This window comes from Drosophila sulfurigaster, chromosome 2R (assembly GCF_023558435.1).
Source record: "Drosophila sulfurigaster albostrigata strain 15112-1811.04 chromosome 2R, ASM2355843v2, whole genome shotgun sequence".
In the NCBI taxonomy this organism is placed as follows: domain Eukaryota; kingdom Metazoa; phylum Arthropoda; class Insecta; order Diptera; family Drosophilidae; genus Drosophila; species Drosophila sulfurigaster.
The window spans coordinates 13,461,819-13,474,030 of record NC_084882.1 but is presented as its reverse complement, the minus strand read 5'-3'; the positions used below and the strand labels follow the sequence as shown (position 1 = coordinate 13,474,030).

The 12,212-nt window shown below is 44.8% G+C and overlaps 5 protein-coding genes across 5 annotated transcripts; 1 reads left to right on the top strand and 4 right to left on the bottom strand.

Moving 5' to 3' along the window:
- The first annotated feature begins 214 nt into the window (after positions 1–214).
- Positions 215–4,508, top strand: LOC133839377 (cullin-5). Its single transcript, XM_062270882.1, has 6 exons — positions 215–1,979; positions 2,039–2,159; positions 2,225–2,582; positions 2,640–2,818; positions 3,333–3,482; positions 3,551–4,508. Exons 1-6 carry the CDS (start codon positions 382–384, stop codon positions 3,686–3,688), a joined length of 2,544 nt encoding a protein of 847 aa, XP_062126866.1. The 5' UTR covers positions 215–381; the 3' UTR covers positions 3,689–4,508.
- Positions 4,124–8,006, bottom strand: LOC133839378 (NAD-dependent protein deacetylase Sirt7). Its single transcript, XM_062270883.1, has 2 exons — positions 7,627–8,006; positions 4,124–7,189 (listed from the first exon to the last, which is right to left on the bottom strand). Exons 1-2 carry the CDS (start codon positions 7,789–7,791, stop codon positions 4,934–4,936), a joined length of 2,421 nt encoding a protein of 806 aa, XP_062126867.1. The 5' UTR covers positions 7,792–8,006; the 3' UTR covers positions 4,124–4,933.
- A 186-nt stretch (positions 8,007–8,192) lies between these two features.
- LOC133836696 (serine protease snake-like) lies at positions 8,193–9,357 on the bottom strand (the record flags this gene model as incomplete). Its single annotated transcript, XM_062267285.1, is given in 4 exon segments — positions 8,193–8,624; positions 8,685–8,918; positions 8,920–9,001; positions 9,062–9,357. Coding segments are annotated over 4 exon segments (888 nt in total), but the record flags the coding sequence as incomplete, so codon positions are not given.
- A 269-nt stretch (positions 9,358–9,626) lies between these two features.
- On the bottom strand, positions 9,627–10,969 carry LOC133839384 (venom protease). The gene is made up of 3 exons (XM_062270893.1): positions 10,772–10,969; positions 10,440–10,710; positions 9,627–10,381 (listed from the first exon to the last, which is right to left on the bottom strand). The coding sequence occupies exons 1-3, from the start codon at positions 10,842–10,844 to the stop codon at positions 9,793–9,795; spliced, it is 933 nt and encodes a 310-aa protein (XP_062126877.1). The 5' UTR covers positions 10,845–10,969; the 3' UTR covers positions 9,627–9,792.
- A 3-nt stretch (positions 10,970–10,972) lies between these two features.
- On the bottom strand, positions 10,973–12,194 carry LOC133839383 (venom protease). The gene is made up of 3 exons (XM_062270892.1): positions 12,038–12,194; positions 11,716–11,986; positions 10,973–11,659 (listed from the first exon to the last, which is right to left on the bottom strand). The coding sequence occupies exons 1-3, from the start codon at positions 12,129–12,131 to the stop codon at positions 11,062–11,064; spliced, it is 963 nt and encodes a 320-aa protein (XP_062126876.1). The 5' UTR covers positions 12,132–12,194; the 3' UTR covers positions 10,973–11,061.
- Between the last annotated feature and the right edge of the window lie 18 nt (positions 12,195–12,212).

The following is a 12,212-nucleotide window of genomic DNA, read 5'->3' as shown; positions in this document are numbered from 1 at the left end:
TCGAAAGCTCCCAACGTACATAAGCAATTATTAGCAAAATAAATTACTTTTCTCAGTATATTGGACTCAAATATAATTAATATCTTTCTTTTATATAAGTAATATTGAAAAAATAATAATCGATAGTGTTAAATAACAGCTGTGCTTTGTTATGGTTCTGTTAATGCACTGTTAGTGCGTGCTATCGCATTTTCATAACAATAAATCGGTCGGAAAAATCGGTAATCGGCCGCTTATAGGCGGAGAGCGAATAGCGTTGATCACAATAAATTTTGTGTTGCTTTGGTTTTATATCTATAATTGCCATAATTGTTGAGAACGCAACAAAGGTGGTGGCGGGCAGAGACAGAGACAAAGAGATTGCGATCAACACACGACACAATGCTGCGGGCGATAGGCAAACGGGACCGCGACATCTTCGACGAAGTATGGCCTGAGAAAAGGAAAATTGTGCTCAAGCTGCTGCGCCAGGAGACGGTGTCGCAACGCGAATGGCAGGATCTTTTCTTTGGCGTCCATTTCGTATGCTTGTGGGACGAGAAGGGTGCCGCCAAAATTTACGATGGCTTGCAGCAGGACATCGTTGAGTTCATTGTGCAAGCGCAATCCAAAGTGCAGGCGCAACGGGGCGAACAGGCGCTACTGGCCACCTACATCGTGGAATGGCGGAAATTCTTCACACAGTCCAATTACCTGCCACTGCCCTTCCGCCAGCTGGAACAGTCGCCGCAAGTGAAGCCGCCGTCAGGATCGGGTTCGGCCTCGGGATCTGGTTCGTCCACATCCGCCGCGTCCACATCGAATGCAGCTGCTGTTGCTGGCGGCTCTTCGTCCAGCAATCAGGCAGCATCCTCCAGCAGTTCCTCCACAAAAGCCTCCACATCGGCCGCAGCAGCGGCCGCCACATCATCGTCTGGAGGCGCCTCCAGCACCACAAGTGCAGCAAGTAATTCGGCTAGTGCCGCGTCCAGCTCCAAGAAGGGCATTACCGAGGATAGTCCGGTGCGCAAGCTAATGCTGGACTCATGGAACAAGCACATCTTTCACGACATTAAGGATCGTCTGCAGGAGTCGGCCATGAAGATTGTGCACGCCGAGCGCAACGGCGACGCTTACGATGCTCAGTTGGTGGTCGGAGTGCGTGAAAGCTATGTGAATCTGTCATCGAATGCGGAGGACAAACTGGAGATATATCGCGAGCACTTTGAGAAGGCATATCTAAAGGCCACAGCCGATTTCTATCGCTTGAAGTCCACGGAGCAGCAGCAGGAAAATGGAGTACTGGCGTACATGAAATATGCAGATGCCAAGCTGCGTGAGGAGGAGGTGCGAGCAAAGCGTTATTTGGAACCCAGCAGCTTTAATATACTCACATGTCGGCTGGTCAAAGTTCTGATTGTGGATCACTTGAATTCGATAATAGCCGAGTGTCCAGCGCTGATACGGGACTATGAAACGGATCGTTTAAATCTAATGTTTCGCCTCATGGATCGTGTGCTAGACGGCGAGGGTGTCGAGGCAATGATGGGGGATCTGCAGCGGCACATTAAGTCCGCGGGTTTGGCGGACATGCAGTCGGCATCGGAGATTATCACACAGGACTCGGAGAAGTATGTGGAACGGCTGCTGGAGTTGTTTAACAAGTTCAGCGATCTGGTGCGCAATGCCTTCAACGATGATCCGCGCTTCCTCACTGCCCGCGACATTGCCTTCAAGATGGTGGTCAACGACACCAGTGTGTTCAAAATGGAGCTGCCCACAAGCATTGCGAATCGTGGCGTCAAATACACGGCGCCCGAAAGCAAATGCCCCGAGCTCTTGGCCAACTATTGTGACATGCTGTTGCGTCGTACGCCGCTCAGCAAAAGATTGACGAGCGAGCAGATCGATGCGCGTCTTCGAGATGTGCTGCTCGTGCTCAAGTATGTGAACAACAAGGATGTCTTTATGCGCTACCACAAGGTGCACTTAACGCGACGGTAAGTTGAATAGAATTTGCTTAGAAAACACTTTAATTAAAAAATGTTTATGTTTGCAGCTTGATTTTGGGCACGAGTGCGGACAGCGAAAAGGAGGAGGACATTGTCGAGTGGCTACGCGAGGTGGGCATGCCGGCAGACTATGTCAATCGGCTGGCTCGCATGTTCCAGGACATTAAGGTGCGTTTTAAATCTGTTTATCTACAATTTCTTATAACTAACTCGTTGCCTAACTCCCACAACAGGTCAGTGAAGATCTAAATACTCAATTCCGTAATTCGATAAGTCGGCACGATGCCATCAATATTAAAATACTCAATGCGGGCGCCTGGGCGCGATGTTCGGAGCGTGTCTCGGTGTCGTTGCCCATCGAACTGGAGGACTACATACCCGATGTGGAGGAGTTCTACAAGAAGAAGCATTCCGGCCGCAAACTGCAATGGTATCATCACATGAGCAACGGCACCATCACGTTCGTTAACAATTTTGGTCGCTATGATCTCGATGTGACCACTTTTCAAATGGCTGTGCTCTTTGCCTGGAACCAAAGGCAGCACGATAAGATCTCCTATGAGAATCTACGTCTGGCCACCGAGCTGCCAGGTAACTTTTAAACTAAACTATTTATGAAAATGGTTTAATCATCGTATTTCCACACAGATCCTGAGCTGAGACGCACGCTGTGGTCGCTGGTCGCCTTCCCGAAAATCAAGAAGCAGATACTGCTCATGGAGCCAACGGCCATTGGTTCGCCCAAAGATTTTGCTGAGAACACCATGTTCTATATCAATCAGGAGTTTGCCATTGTCAAGAATGGCAAATCTCAGCGACGTGGCAAGGTGAGAGATATAAGAAACCAGACAGCAGCAATTCTAGCTTTGCATTTAGATATAAATATTTATGAAGTTTTTGAATTAAAAATTCTTAAAAATGTTAGCTTACCGGGAGTATCTTGTATATGTGCTTATCCCCTCTCTCCCTTTATAGTCCCTTGTCATATAGTTCAAGTTTAATCAGTCAGTGAATTAGTAAGTCAGTCAGAACAAAGAACGCTTTATATATTATATATGATGGATGATTTGACTAAAAAAATCACAAAGGCGCAGAGCAAAAATTGCTTAAAATTAACAACAATTTAACAAGCTTTTAAAAGCTTTCTTTGTCTATCGACAACATACATAGCTTCAACAATTTTATAAATTCAACAGATTTTGAGACATCGAAAAGACCATTTTTTAATTAGCTTTTGATTGTTACCTATGGTATTTACTGCTTATTGCCAATATCCTTTATAAACTATTAATATTTGCTTATTCAATCGGAATTCATTTGTTATCCTTCTCTCATTTGCAGCTCAATCTTATTGGTCGCCTGCAGCTGAGCACAGAGCGCTCACAGCAGGAGGACAATCAGTCCATTGTGCAGCTGCGCATATTGCGCACCCAGGAAGCCATCATTAAGATCATGAAGGTGCGCAAACGCATGAACAATGCAGCACTGCAGGTGAGTCAATTTTTTCTCTATCTATGTATATTTGCCAATAATTAATATATTCCTTTTTTTTTTGACAGGCGGAGCTTATCGATATACTGAAGAACATGTTCCTGCCATCAAAGAAGATGATCAAGGAGCAGCTCGAGTGGCTAATCGAGCACAAGTATATGCGACGGGATGACGACGACATCAATATGTTCATTTATGTGGCCTAACCAGCTGCAGCTTTCGCAGCTCCCTTGCCTAAGATGATGTTGATGATGATAACCAACCAACCATTCCTTTCCAGCACTCCTACGATTCCTTCCCTCCACAGCTATGTTCCCATTAGTTCTCAATTTGTTGTGTGCTCTAAGCGCGCGCTTAACTTATTTCTTCTTCATATCTCAGCCAAAATCATATTATTATTAGTGTGCTCTTGGCCATATGTATACTATCTATCTATCTTAACTATCTATTATGTATGTTTTCGGGGTTTCTTCTACACTACTTTGGTATATACAATTTTGTTGATATTGCGTCCTGGGCAGCTTTTTTACAAGAATTATTTCTTTTTTAGCTTTTTACACGAATTATTTCTTTTTAGTGTATTTTCTGTGCGTAAACTTGCTTATTTATGCTATTATTATTATTATTGTATTTTTTGGGCCTTTTGCCACCGCAGCTTAAGTTTTACAGTCAGTCATTTATTTCTTTCTATCTGTTTTCCCAATTAATTGTTTTGTCCTTTTTTTTGAATTATTGCTTAGGTGTTTTGTAAAGTCTCCTTCTGTTGATAAGCACACCACCCACAACCAACACACTCACACACACACACCAGCACACTTACACACACACACTGACAACTCTTGTCCGTTGTGTTCACTTTTTTTGTTGTTGCAAGTTGAATCTCTTCGAAACCACAGAAAAAACACAACACACACACACTTATACGAAGGCAAAACTAAAAACTAGAATAGCAATATTATATGTTTAAGTTAATGAAATTATAAAGCATATAAATTGTATTTTAAATAAATTAAGTATAAACACAAACCAAGTTTTTTTTCCTATAAGTTATATGTATTTTGCATGACATCAAATAAAAAAAAACTTCCTGACAAGATTACAAAAAAATAGAAATACAAAGGTGCTTGAACCACATTCTTTAAAACGATTTTGTCAAAAAATAGCATGACCAAATTTACACGCAACTTACAAACTAAATTGGACCAATTGGACAAACATTTACAATATATATATCTATATATAGAATACTCTTCGATCGATTGTGTTCAGTGATGTTGTAAGCACATTTCATACAAATAATATTAAAATAACACAATTAAACAATTAATGCGAGCGACGACACTACAAACTACAATTAATACTAGGCTTACAGCTACAATACTATTAAATTGGCGAACTGCATCGGCCTCGAAATGGATTCGAGGAGGGGGCTGGAATCTCTGGAATCGCATCTACCTCCGCTTGCGTCCCTTCTTATAGCCCTTGCCATACCATCCAGCCTGAGTGCGTGCCAGCTTGCGTGGAAAACTGTGGCTCAGCTGGAGGCGACGCTTCGCTGTCTCGGCGGCCGCAATGTGCGCCAACGAGATGTTCTCATCGTAGTCATCACCATCGTCGCTGGTCGGACAGCATTCACAGACCACAAAGCGTCCACTGCGCGCTCGTTTCTTATGCTTGCGCTGGTTGAGATGCCAGCGACTGTAGAACTGACAGTCGAGCTCCGCATAGCGATCAAAGCAGAACTCACAGCCAGCTGCGGAACGATTCATGGCAAAGTTCGGCACCACCTGCGTGTTCCAGATGTTGAGATCCGATGGTGGCGGTATCAGAATGCTGTGTAGTCCCGAGTAGGCATACTTGGCGTCATACCAGCTGGGCAGTTGCAGGAGCAGCTCATGATCGCCATCGCTGTGCCGTCGTCGCAGCAAATCCATTTGCGCCATATCGCACTGCTCCTCCGTCTCTTCCTCCTCCTCATCTTCGTCGTAGTCAGTGTTGGATTCTGCTGAGCAGGTGGCGCTATCGCTTTGTAGATTAAGTGCTTGCAGTGCTGGCGGCAGTCCATTTTGTGTCTGGGGCTGCACAAAGGGTGTGTAGAGTGGCGCACCAATTGGCACCAGCGGGGGCAGCTGCACGGGTGCCAAGCTACCCACAGTGGGCTCCAGACGCGCCTCTAGGCGCAACTCCACGGGCAGCAGGCACAGACTGGGTTTCTGTTGTATGGCGACTAGTTTGGGCAGCTCCATGGGAGCCAGCTTGTGATCCTGACCATTGGTCAGTTCGCCGGGTGGCTCTTCTTTCTTGGGCGTCAGCAGCTCCAGCTTGGGCAGCGCTTCTGCCTCCTCCTGCTTGATGCAGTTCTCTGTCAGACTAGTTTCAGGCAGCTGCTGTTCCTCTTTTGGTTCCTCTTTCAGCTCACAAGGCGGCAGCGATTCAGTCTCCACTTTGATATCTGTTTTCACTTCAGTTTCCATCTCCTCTGTCTTTAGCTGCACTTCAGTCTCTGGCTGTGGCATCTCTGTCACGCTTCTCGCAAACTTTTGCCGCATCTCCAGATTCGTCTTGATGCGATGCCCATTCTTGATGGGAGTGCGTATGCGCGGACCTTTGCCAATGGGCAGATCACTATAGCTATCGCCAGATATAATCGAATCCTGCGTCTCCTCGGTGGTAGTGGTGCAGGATTGCGTATCCCCTGCCTCCTCCTCGTCGGCAGTTTTTAGTAACGGCTGCGTCAACGTGTGCAGCTCTTCGGGCATTAGTAGAGTGGCATGAGCAAAGATGGGATCCTTCTCCTTGCTGTACACGGGCACCGTAATGTTGAGCACACGCATCAGTTGCGCCATCACATTGTCGCACTTGCCATTGATCTTAATACTCGCTATGCTATCCTTCGGCGTCCACTGCAGATTAACCACACAGATCTTGGCCCGTTGACGCGCAGGTTTGTCCATCTGCCACAGCCATGTGTATTTCTTCAACACCTTGAGACTAGAACCCAAACAGAGTATAACATCCGCTCGCTCCGCATGCTGTGTCGCACCATCCCAATTGAGGGGCCACTTCACATTCCCTCGCTCGCCAAAATGCACAATGGTGTCGTACAGTGGCTCCGAGCATCGATGACACAGCCGATGCGTTTTGTGACAATAGCGAGCAGTCATCTCGGTCACATCGAATTGTCGCCAATATACGGCATTCGGTTTGCAATGCTTACACACCTCCACGTACATATTGCCATGGATCTCGGAGAGCGATTGACGCGGCAACCCCGAACGCAGATGCAATCCATCGCAGTTTTGGGAGACCACATGACGCAGCAGTCGTCGACGATGCAGCTCGTACAGCGCCATATGCGTATAGGTGGGATTGGCACTGGACAGATCATGTTCGCCTATGTCCTTTCCCTTCTGCAGAAGGGTCCAGATGCCCTGACTACCTCGGTAATCGGGGATTAAAGCTGCCGTGCTGATGCCCGCGCCAGTGTAACAGATCAAGTGTTTGGCTTGCGACACAATGTTGGCCAGCTGTTCCACCTTGGCTTCAATGACATGCGGTTCATCTTCCTTCTCTACTACGCGCTCCTTGTAGATCTCGATGCGTTCCTTACGTTTCTTCGTGGTTTTCACAATATCCGGATGCTTCTCGAGAAATTGTCGATCCTCTGCTGTACGCACAGTGTCACATTTGCGTAAGATTAGCGACACCTACAAACACACAAATCCATAAATTATTATCACTTCATTAATTTAGTTAAATATTAACTAAATAAACAAATTACAAACAATTATTTTAATTATTAGTGTGGAATTTAAATTATATTTAAATGTATAATTAATATTCTATAATTCAATAAATGCATATCATCAATCTGAAGCACACACTTGCATAGAAATATTTGCAGCCAATTGGAACCAGTTACCTATCACATATAGTAAAGGCGCACCACTAATGATGTTGTCCATAGGTGTCTACAAAGTAGTTAGTTCGTGACTAGTAAACTACCTGTACTAAAGGTAGGCACACATACACACACACTTCTATATTCCCGCATGTAAATAATCGCATGCAAGTCACAACTCACACATACACCGATAAAGCCACTCACACTCAAAACATGCGTACGCACATGCACGCTAATTACCTTTCGCATGGCATCCTTGCGTCGCCGTTTCTCATTATCTTTTTTGGCCGGATTGACTTTGGCCCGCGTCTTATACGTTTGCACCACATCGGGCATCTGGGCCTGATGCAGTTCATCCGGCTCCATGCTGTTGTTGTTTGATTTCGGACTCAATTCCACATACATGTAATGTATTAATGTGCGTCGCACGCACCACAAAAAGCGAAAGGAATTCTAATCGCACAGCAGTGCGCTTACCATCTACTTAAATCACGTTAGGTCTATTTTGCAGGCTTAACCCAGTTTACATTTTTTATTTGCTAGTTGTTTTTTTTTTCGCGCGTGTAAATTTTTGTTGTATTTCCACAACTTTAATTAATGTTTTTTTTTGTAAACAACAATAGTGATGGACGATAGTTGAGGGGTGGTTGCTCGTTACATGCGAGTCGCAGTAACGAAATAACTTTTAGTCACTGTAAAGTGGTGCTTTTGGTATTTTATTTATTTATTTTTATATAGCTGAAGTAAAATGAATCATTACAAGAATAACAAATTATAATATATATATATAACATCGTCTTAAAAACTGCATAATGTTTGTGTAAGAAACTATAATATTAGTATTCTTGCCGTCAAGTATATTGCAGCTATTTAAAAATACCAATTTTGCTGACAGCCTTGCCAGATCGTCAAATTGCAATCTCAAATAATAACGAGCACTTTTCTTGCTTTGAACGGTTATATTAGTGATTGTTTGACATAGTTTCCCTGATCCAATCTAAATAGTAATGTACGCGAGTATAAACGCTGGGAATGTGCGGAGTACCACAAGAAATTCCGGCAGACGTAATGCCCATCACATGATACATGCACGGATATTCCTTATGATAGACAAGTAGTGGTCCACCGGAGTCGCCATTGCAAGTGTCCATTGGCTTTGAGGAGCCCACGCACATTTGGCTAATGGGCGTAAAACCTGTAGGATACTCTTCGCTTGGCTCAAGAACGCGGCGACACACCTAGCAAACAAACAAGGAAATGCTATAAAGGTAAATATGTTTGTTTGTTCTTAAACTTACATCATCTGCAACGCGATCCAATTTGACCTTTAACAATTTCGCCGATGATCTGCCTGCCAAGTTGGTGCTGCCCCAGCCAACGGCTATAAACTCATTTATATTTTCACCACTTTCAAAGGGCAAACAAGCCGGATGCTTGTAACGATCGAATATCACAGTTTCAGCTAATTTAATTAAGCCGATGTCATTGTAGAGTTCTGGGCTATTAAAGTTGGGATGCAGATAATAATATTGGGACACCGTAATTTTTGGGCAATGCATCATCTTGCTCTGAATCGAATTCCAAGTCACCCAAACGTACCACATTCACCTCGCCTCTAAAATTGAGCAAATTCATTAATTCCCGCATGCTTTGTTGTGTTCACAATTTCACTCACTGCTCGGACTCAAAGCAATGGGCGGCAGTAAGCACGAATTGGTGGCTAATCAATGTGCCGCCACAAAACCATTCGATGTGCTGCTGCTGTCCATCAAAGTGACCAATACGGGCCATGTGAGGAAACTCTTTGGGATCAGCCGGTTGACCGCCCACAATCAACGGCGTGTAGCGACGACAATTGTCCACGGTTTCATAGGTTATGGGTGCATTGGGAAAGAGAAAACTGTAGGCCACCTCTTCCTCGAACACATCCTTTTTTGAATTGAGTGCATGCTGTCCAAAATACCAGAGGTATGAAAAGGATCAGAAGCGATCCATTTATTTCCTACTCACAGTTGACTATGTCTGGGTTTTGAGCCAAAATTGTTGGTTGTGATGCCATCAGCGGCATCAGCAGCAGCAGCACCCACCACATCTTTAAGCTTTGACTTTGTTTACCAAATACACAATTGGAGACTGAGCAACCGGTTTGGGGAAAAACAAATTGCCTTCAACTTGACAGCGAATTCAACTTTGCGCTCTGGACTGGTTTGAACTTGGCAAACAGAGAAAGAGAGTGAGAGTGCTAGACGAATCAGCTGTTTATTCGAATGATGATCATCTAAAGCAATTGTTGCGCATACGCCGCGTTGAACATCTCTGTAAGTTAACTAACAAAACTACTTTATAAAAACCCCATTTCCGAGAAATCATTCATCTTTAATTACGTATCCACGACTTCCAAGATTCTTAGCTAACTTTAGCCATCTCCTGCTTGATCCAATCCAAGTAGAAATGCACGCGCGTATACAAAGTGGGCGTGTTAGGAATGCCGCAACCAATGCCCAACGAGGTGACGCCCATCACATGATACATACAGGGATATTCCGTATGATACATTATCACCGGGCCACCAGAGTCACCATTACACGTGTCCTTCTGCTCGTTGGAACCAATACACAGCTGTGTAGTGGCATTGTAGCCATTAGGCAGCTCAATGATTTCATCGCTCATGGGACACCTGTCGCTGCCTAAGACATTTAGCTTCACTTTGCGTAGCACATTGGAGTCTGAACCTGCAAATGTGGTGTGACCCCATCCGGTGGCAATGAAGCTATCCTGACGGCTGCCATCCTCAAAGGGCAGACAAGCGGGCACTTTATAGACGTTGAAGTTGACTTGGCGATCCAGCTCAACGATGGCTATGTCATTGTATAGGAGACCATATTCGTAAGCTGGATGTTCGGTGGATTTGCGTACACCAAAGTCTTCAGGTTGTGCGTCATCCTTATCGTTGTTGAACTCCAGTTCGCCCAGACGCACCACATTGATGGCACCACTGTAAGAATAGAGTTGACAAATCAGAAATACGCAAGAGCAAGCACATTATTTTCTACCTATCCGAGAAGAAACAATGGGCAGCAGTGAGAACCAGACGATTGCTGATCAAGGTGCCGCCACAGAACCAATCCGTTTCATTTTTACTGTTCCGATTGCCCAAGCGTGCCATGAAGGGGAATTCTTTGGCCTCAGCCGGCTTGCCACCAACGATGAGAGGCGTGTACTTGCGGCAGGTGTCGAGCGTTTTGTAGGTGACTGGCGCACCAGGTAATAGAAAACTGTAGCCTTGCTGTACATCAAAAACGCGTTGCTTGTAGCGAGTGCAGGCTGTGAGAGCATTGTTACTTTTATAAACCGTATAAAACACTTAGTCAATAGCAGAGCTTACAGTTGACAACGTCTGCATCTTGGGCAAAGATCCGCGACAGTAACAGCGGCAATAGCGACAACAGCAACTGCATTACGAAGAGCGATTAAAGTAACTAAATTTGTTTACTGAGCTGCGAACTTGAGCCGTGTCGATTTCAGGAAATCTATTAAATACGTAGATAACACATGCAAATCTCGTTTCCAACACTTAATTATAATCTATGCATAGAATAAGCAATAATATTTGCTTTGTATTTGTAATTCTCAATGACAATTTTATATGGTATATTTGTTGATTATATTCTTCCATCATTTGTGGCGCGTCGCTGTTGCTGCCAACTGCTGCTTGATCCAGTCCAAATAATTGTGAGCTTGCGTATACAAACTGGGCACATTGGGCGTGTCACAGTCAATGCCCGTCGAGGTGACGCCCATCACATGATACATGCAGGGAAACTCCTTGTGATATGTCAACAATGGACCACCAGAATCGCCATTGCAGGTGTCCTTTCGATCAGTGGAGCCAACACAAAGCTGCGACTTTGGATCGAAGCCATTGGGCAGCTCTACGATCTCTCTGGCCAATTCACAACGATCGGCAAAGTTCTTGAGATTCACTTTGAGTAGTTTGGTCGACGGCTTGCCGGCAAACTTCTGATAACCCCAGCCAATGGCAATGAAGTTATCCTGTTGGCTGCCATCCTCAAAGGGCAAACAAGCAGGATGTTTGTAGGCATTGAACTTGACTTCGCGATCCAGCTCCAGAATCGCTATGTCGTTGTACAATTCAGATTGCTTAAATCCCGGATGTTCGGTGGCATTTAGCACTCCAAAATCCTCGGGTTCAGCATCTTCGGTTTCGCTGGCAAAGTCCAAGTCCCCCAAGCGCACAACGTTAACCGCACCACTGTGAAAAACACAACGAGAGATTACAAAGGCATTGACTTAGCTGTTGTTACGTACTCTAGGGAGAAGAGACAGTGGGCTGCAGTGAGCACCAGACGATTGCTAATCAATGTGCCGCCACAGAACCAGTTCGTTTCATTCTTGCTGTTGCGATTGCCGAGTCGTGCCATATGGGGAAATTCCTTGGGATCAGCTGGCTGACCGCCAACAATCAAAGGTCGCGAACCCTGACAATGATCGATGGACTCCCAAGTAACAGGCGCATTGGGAATCAAAAAGCTGATGGCCACACGCTCCTCGAAAATCGTGCGCTTATACATAGTGCAAGCTGCAGAAATCAATTAGGGATGGCAATATATTACGATGTGATGATAGCTACCCTCTTTGACAGCTGGATCCGGCTGTTGAGCCAATGTAAACGTCACATTGATTACAAGCAGTAGCAGCAAGTGAACTTTGTGAAACTTAGTCATTTTCTTGTAATTAAATGCGACTGTATTAAAACAAGATTCGAAAGCGACTGATCAATGGAAATCGTATCGTATCAAACTAGT

What these genes read in the sequence shown, in the direction of transcription:
- LOC133839378 (XM_062270883.1), bottom strand. Translation starts at nt 7,791, where the DNA reads ATGTATGTGGAATTGAGTCCGAAATCAAACAACAACAGCATGGAGCCG. An exon ending in GCAAGGATGCCATGCGAAAG is followed by an intron (nt 7,190 to 7,626) that starts GTAATTAGCGTG and finishes GTGTGTTTGTAG; the next exon opens with GTGTCGCTAATCTTACGCAA.
- LOC133839383 (XM_062270892.1), bottom strand. Translation starts at nt 12,131, where the DNA reads ATGACTAAGTTTCACAAAGTTCACTTGCTGCTACTGCTTGTAATCAAT. An exon ending in GGATCCAGCTGTCAAAGAGG is followed by an intron (nt 11,987 to 12,037) that starts GTAGCTATCATC and finishes TGATTTCTGCAG; the next exon opens with CTTGCACTATGTATAAGCGC. An exon ending in CACTGTCTCTTCTCCCTAGA is followed by an intron (nt 11,660 to 11,715) that starts GTACGTAACAAC and finishes TGTTTTTCACAG; the next exon opens with TGGTGCGGTTAACGTTGTGC.
- LOC133839384 (XM_062270893.1), bottom strand. Translation starts at nt 10,844, where the DNA reads ATGCAGTTGCTGTTGTCGCTATTGCCGCTGTTACTGTCGCGGATCTTT. An exon ending in AGATGCAGACGTTGTCAACT is followed by an intron (nt 10,711 to 10,771) that starts GTAAGCTCTGCT and finishes ATGCTCTCACAG; the next exon opens with CCTGCACTCGCTACAAGCAA. An exon ending in CATTGTTTCTTCTCGGATAG is followed by an intron (nt 10,382 to 10,439) that starts GTAGAAAATAAT and finishes CTATTCTTACAG; the next exon opens with TGGTGCCATCAATGTGGTGC.
- LOC133839377 (XM_062270882.1), top strand. Translation starts at nt 382, where the DNA reads ATGCTGCGGGCGATAGGCAAACGGGACCGCGACATCTTCGACGAAGTA. An exon ending in GCATGTTCCAGGACATTAAG is followed by an intron (nt 2,160 to 2,224) that starts GTGCGTTTTAAA and finishes CTCCCACAACAG; the next exon opens with GTCAGTGAAGATCTAAATAC. An exon ending in TCTGGCCACCGAGCTGCCAG is followed by an intron (nt 2,583 to 2,639) that starts GTAACTTTTAAA and finishes ATTTCCACACAG; the next exon opens with ATCCTGAGCTGAGACGCACG.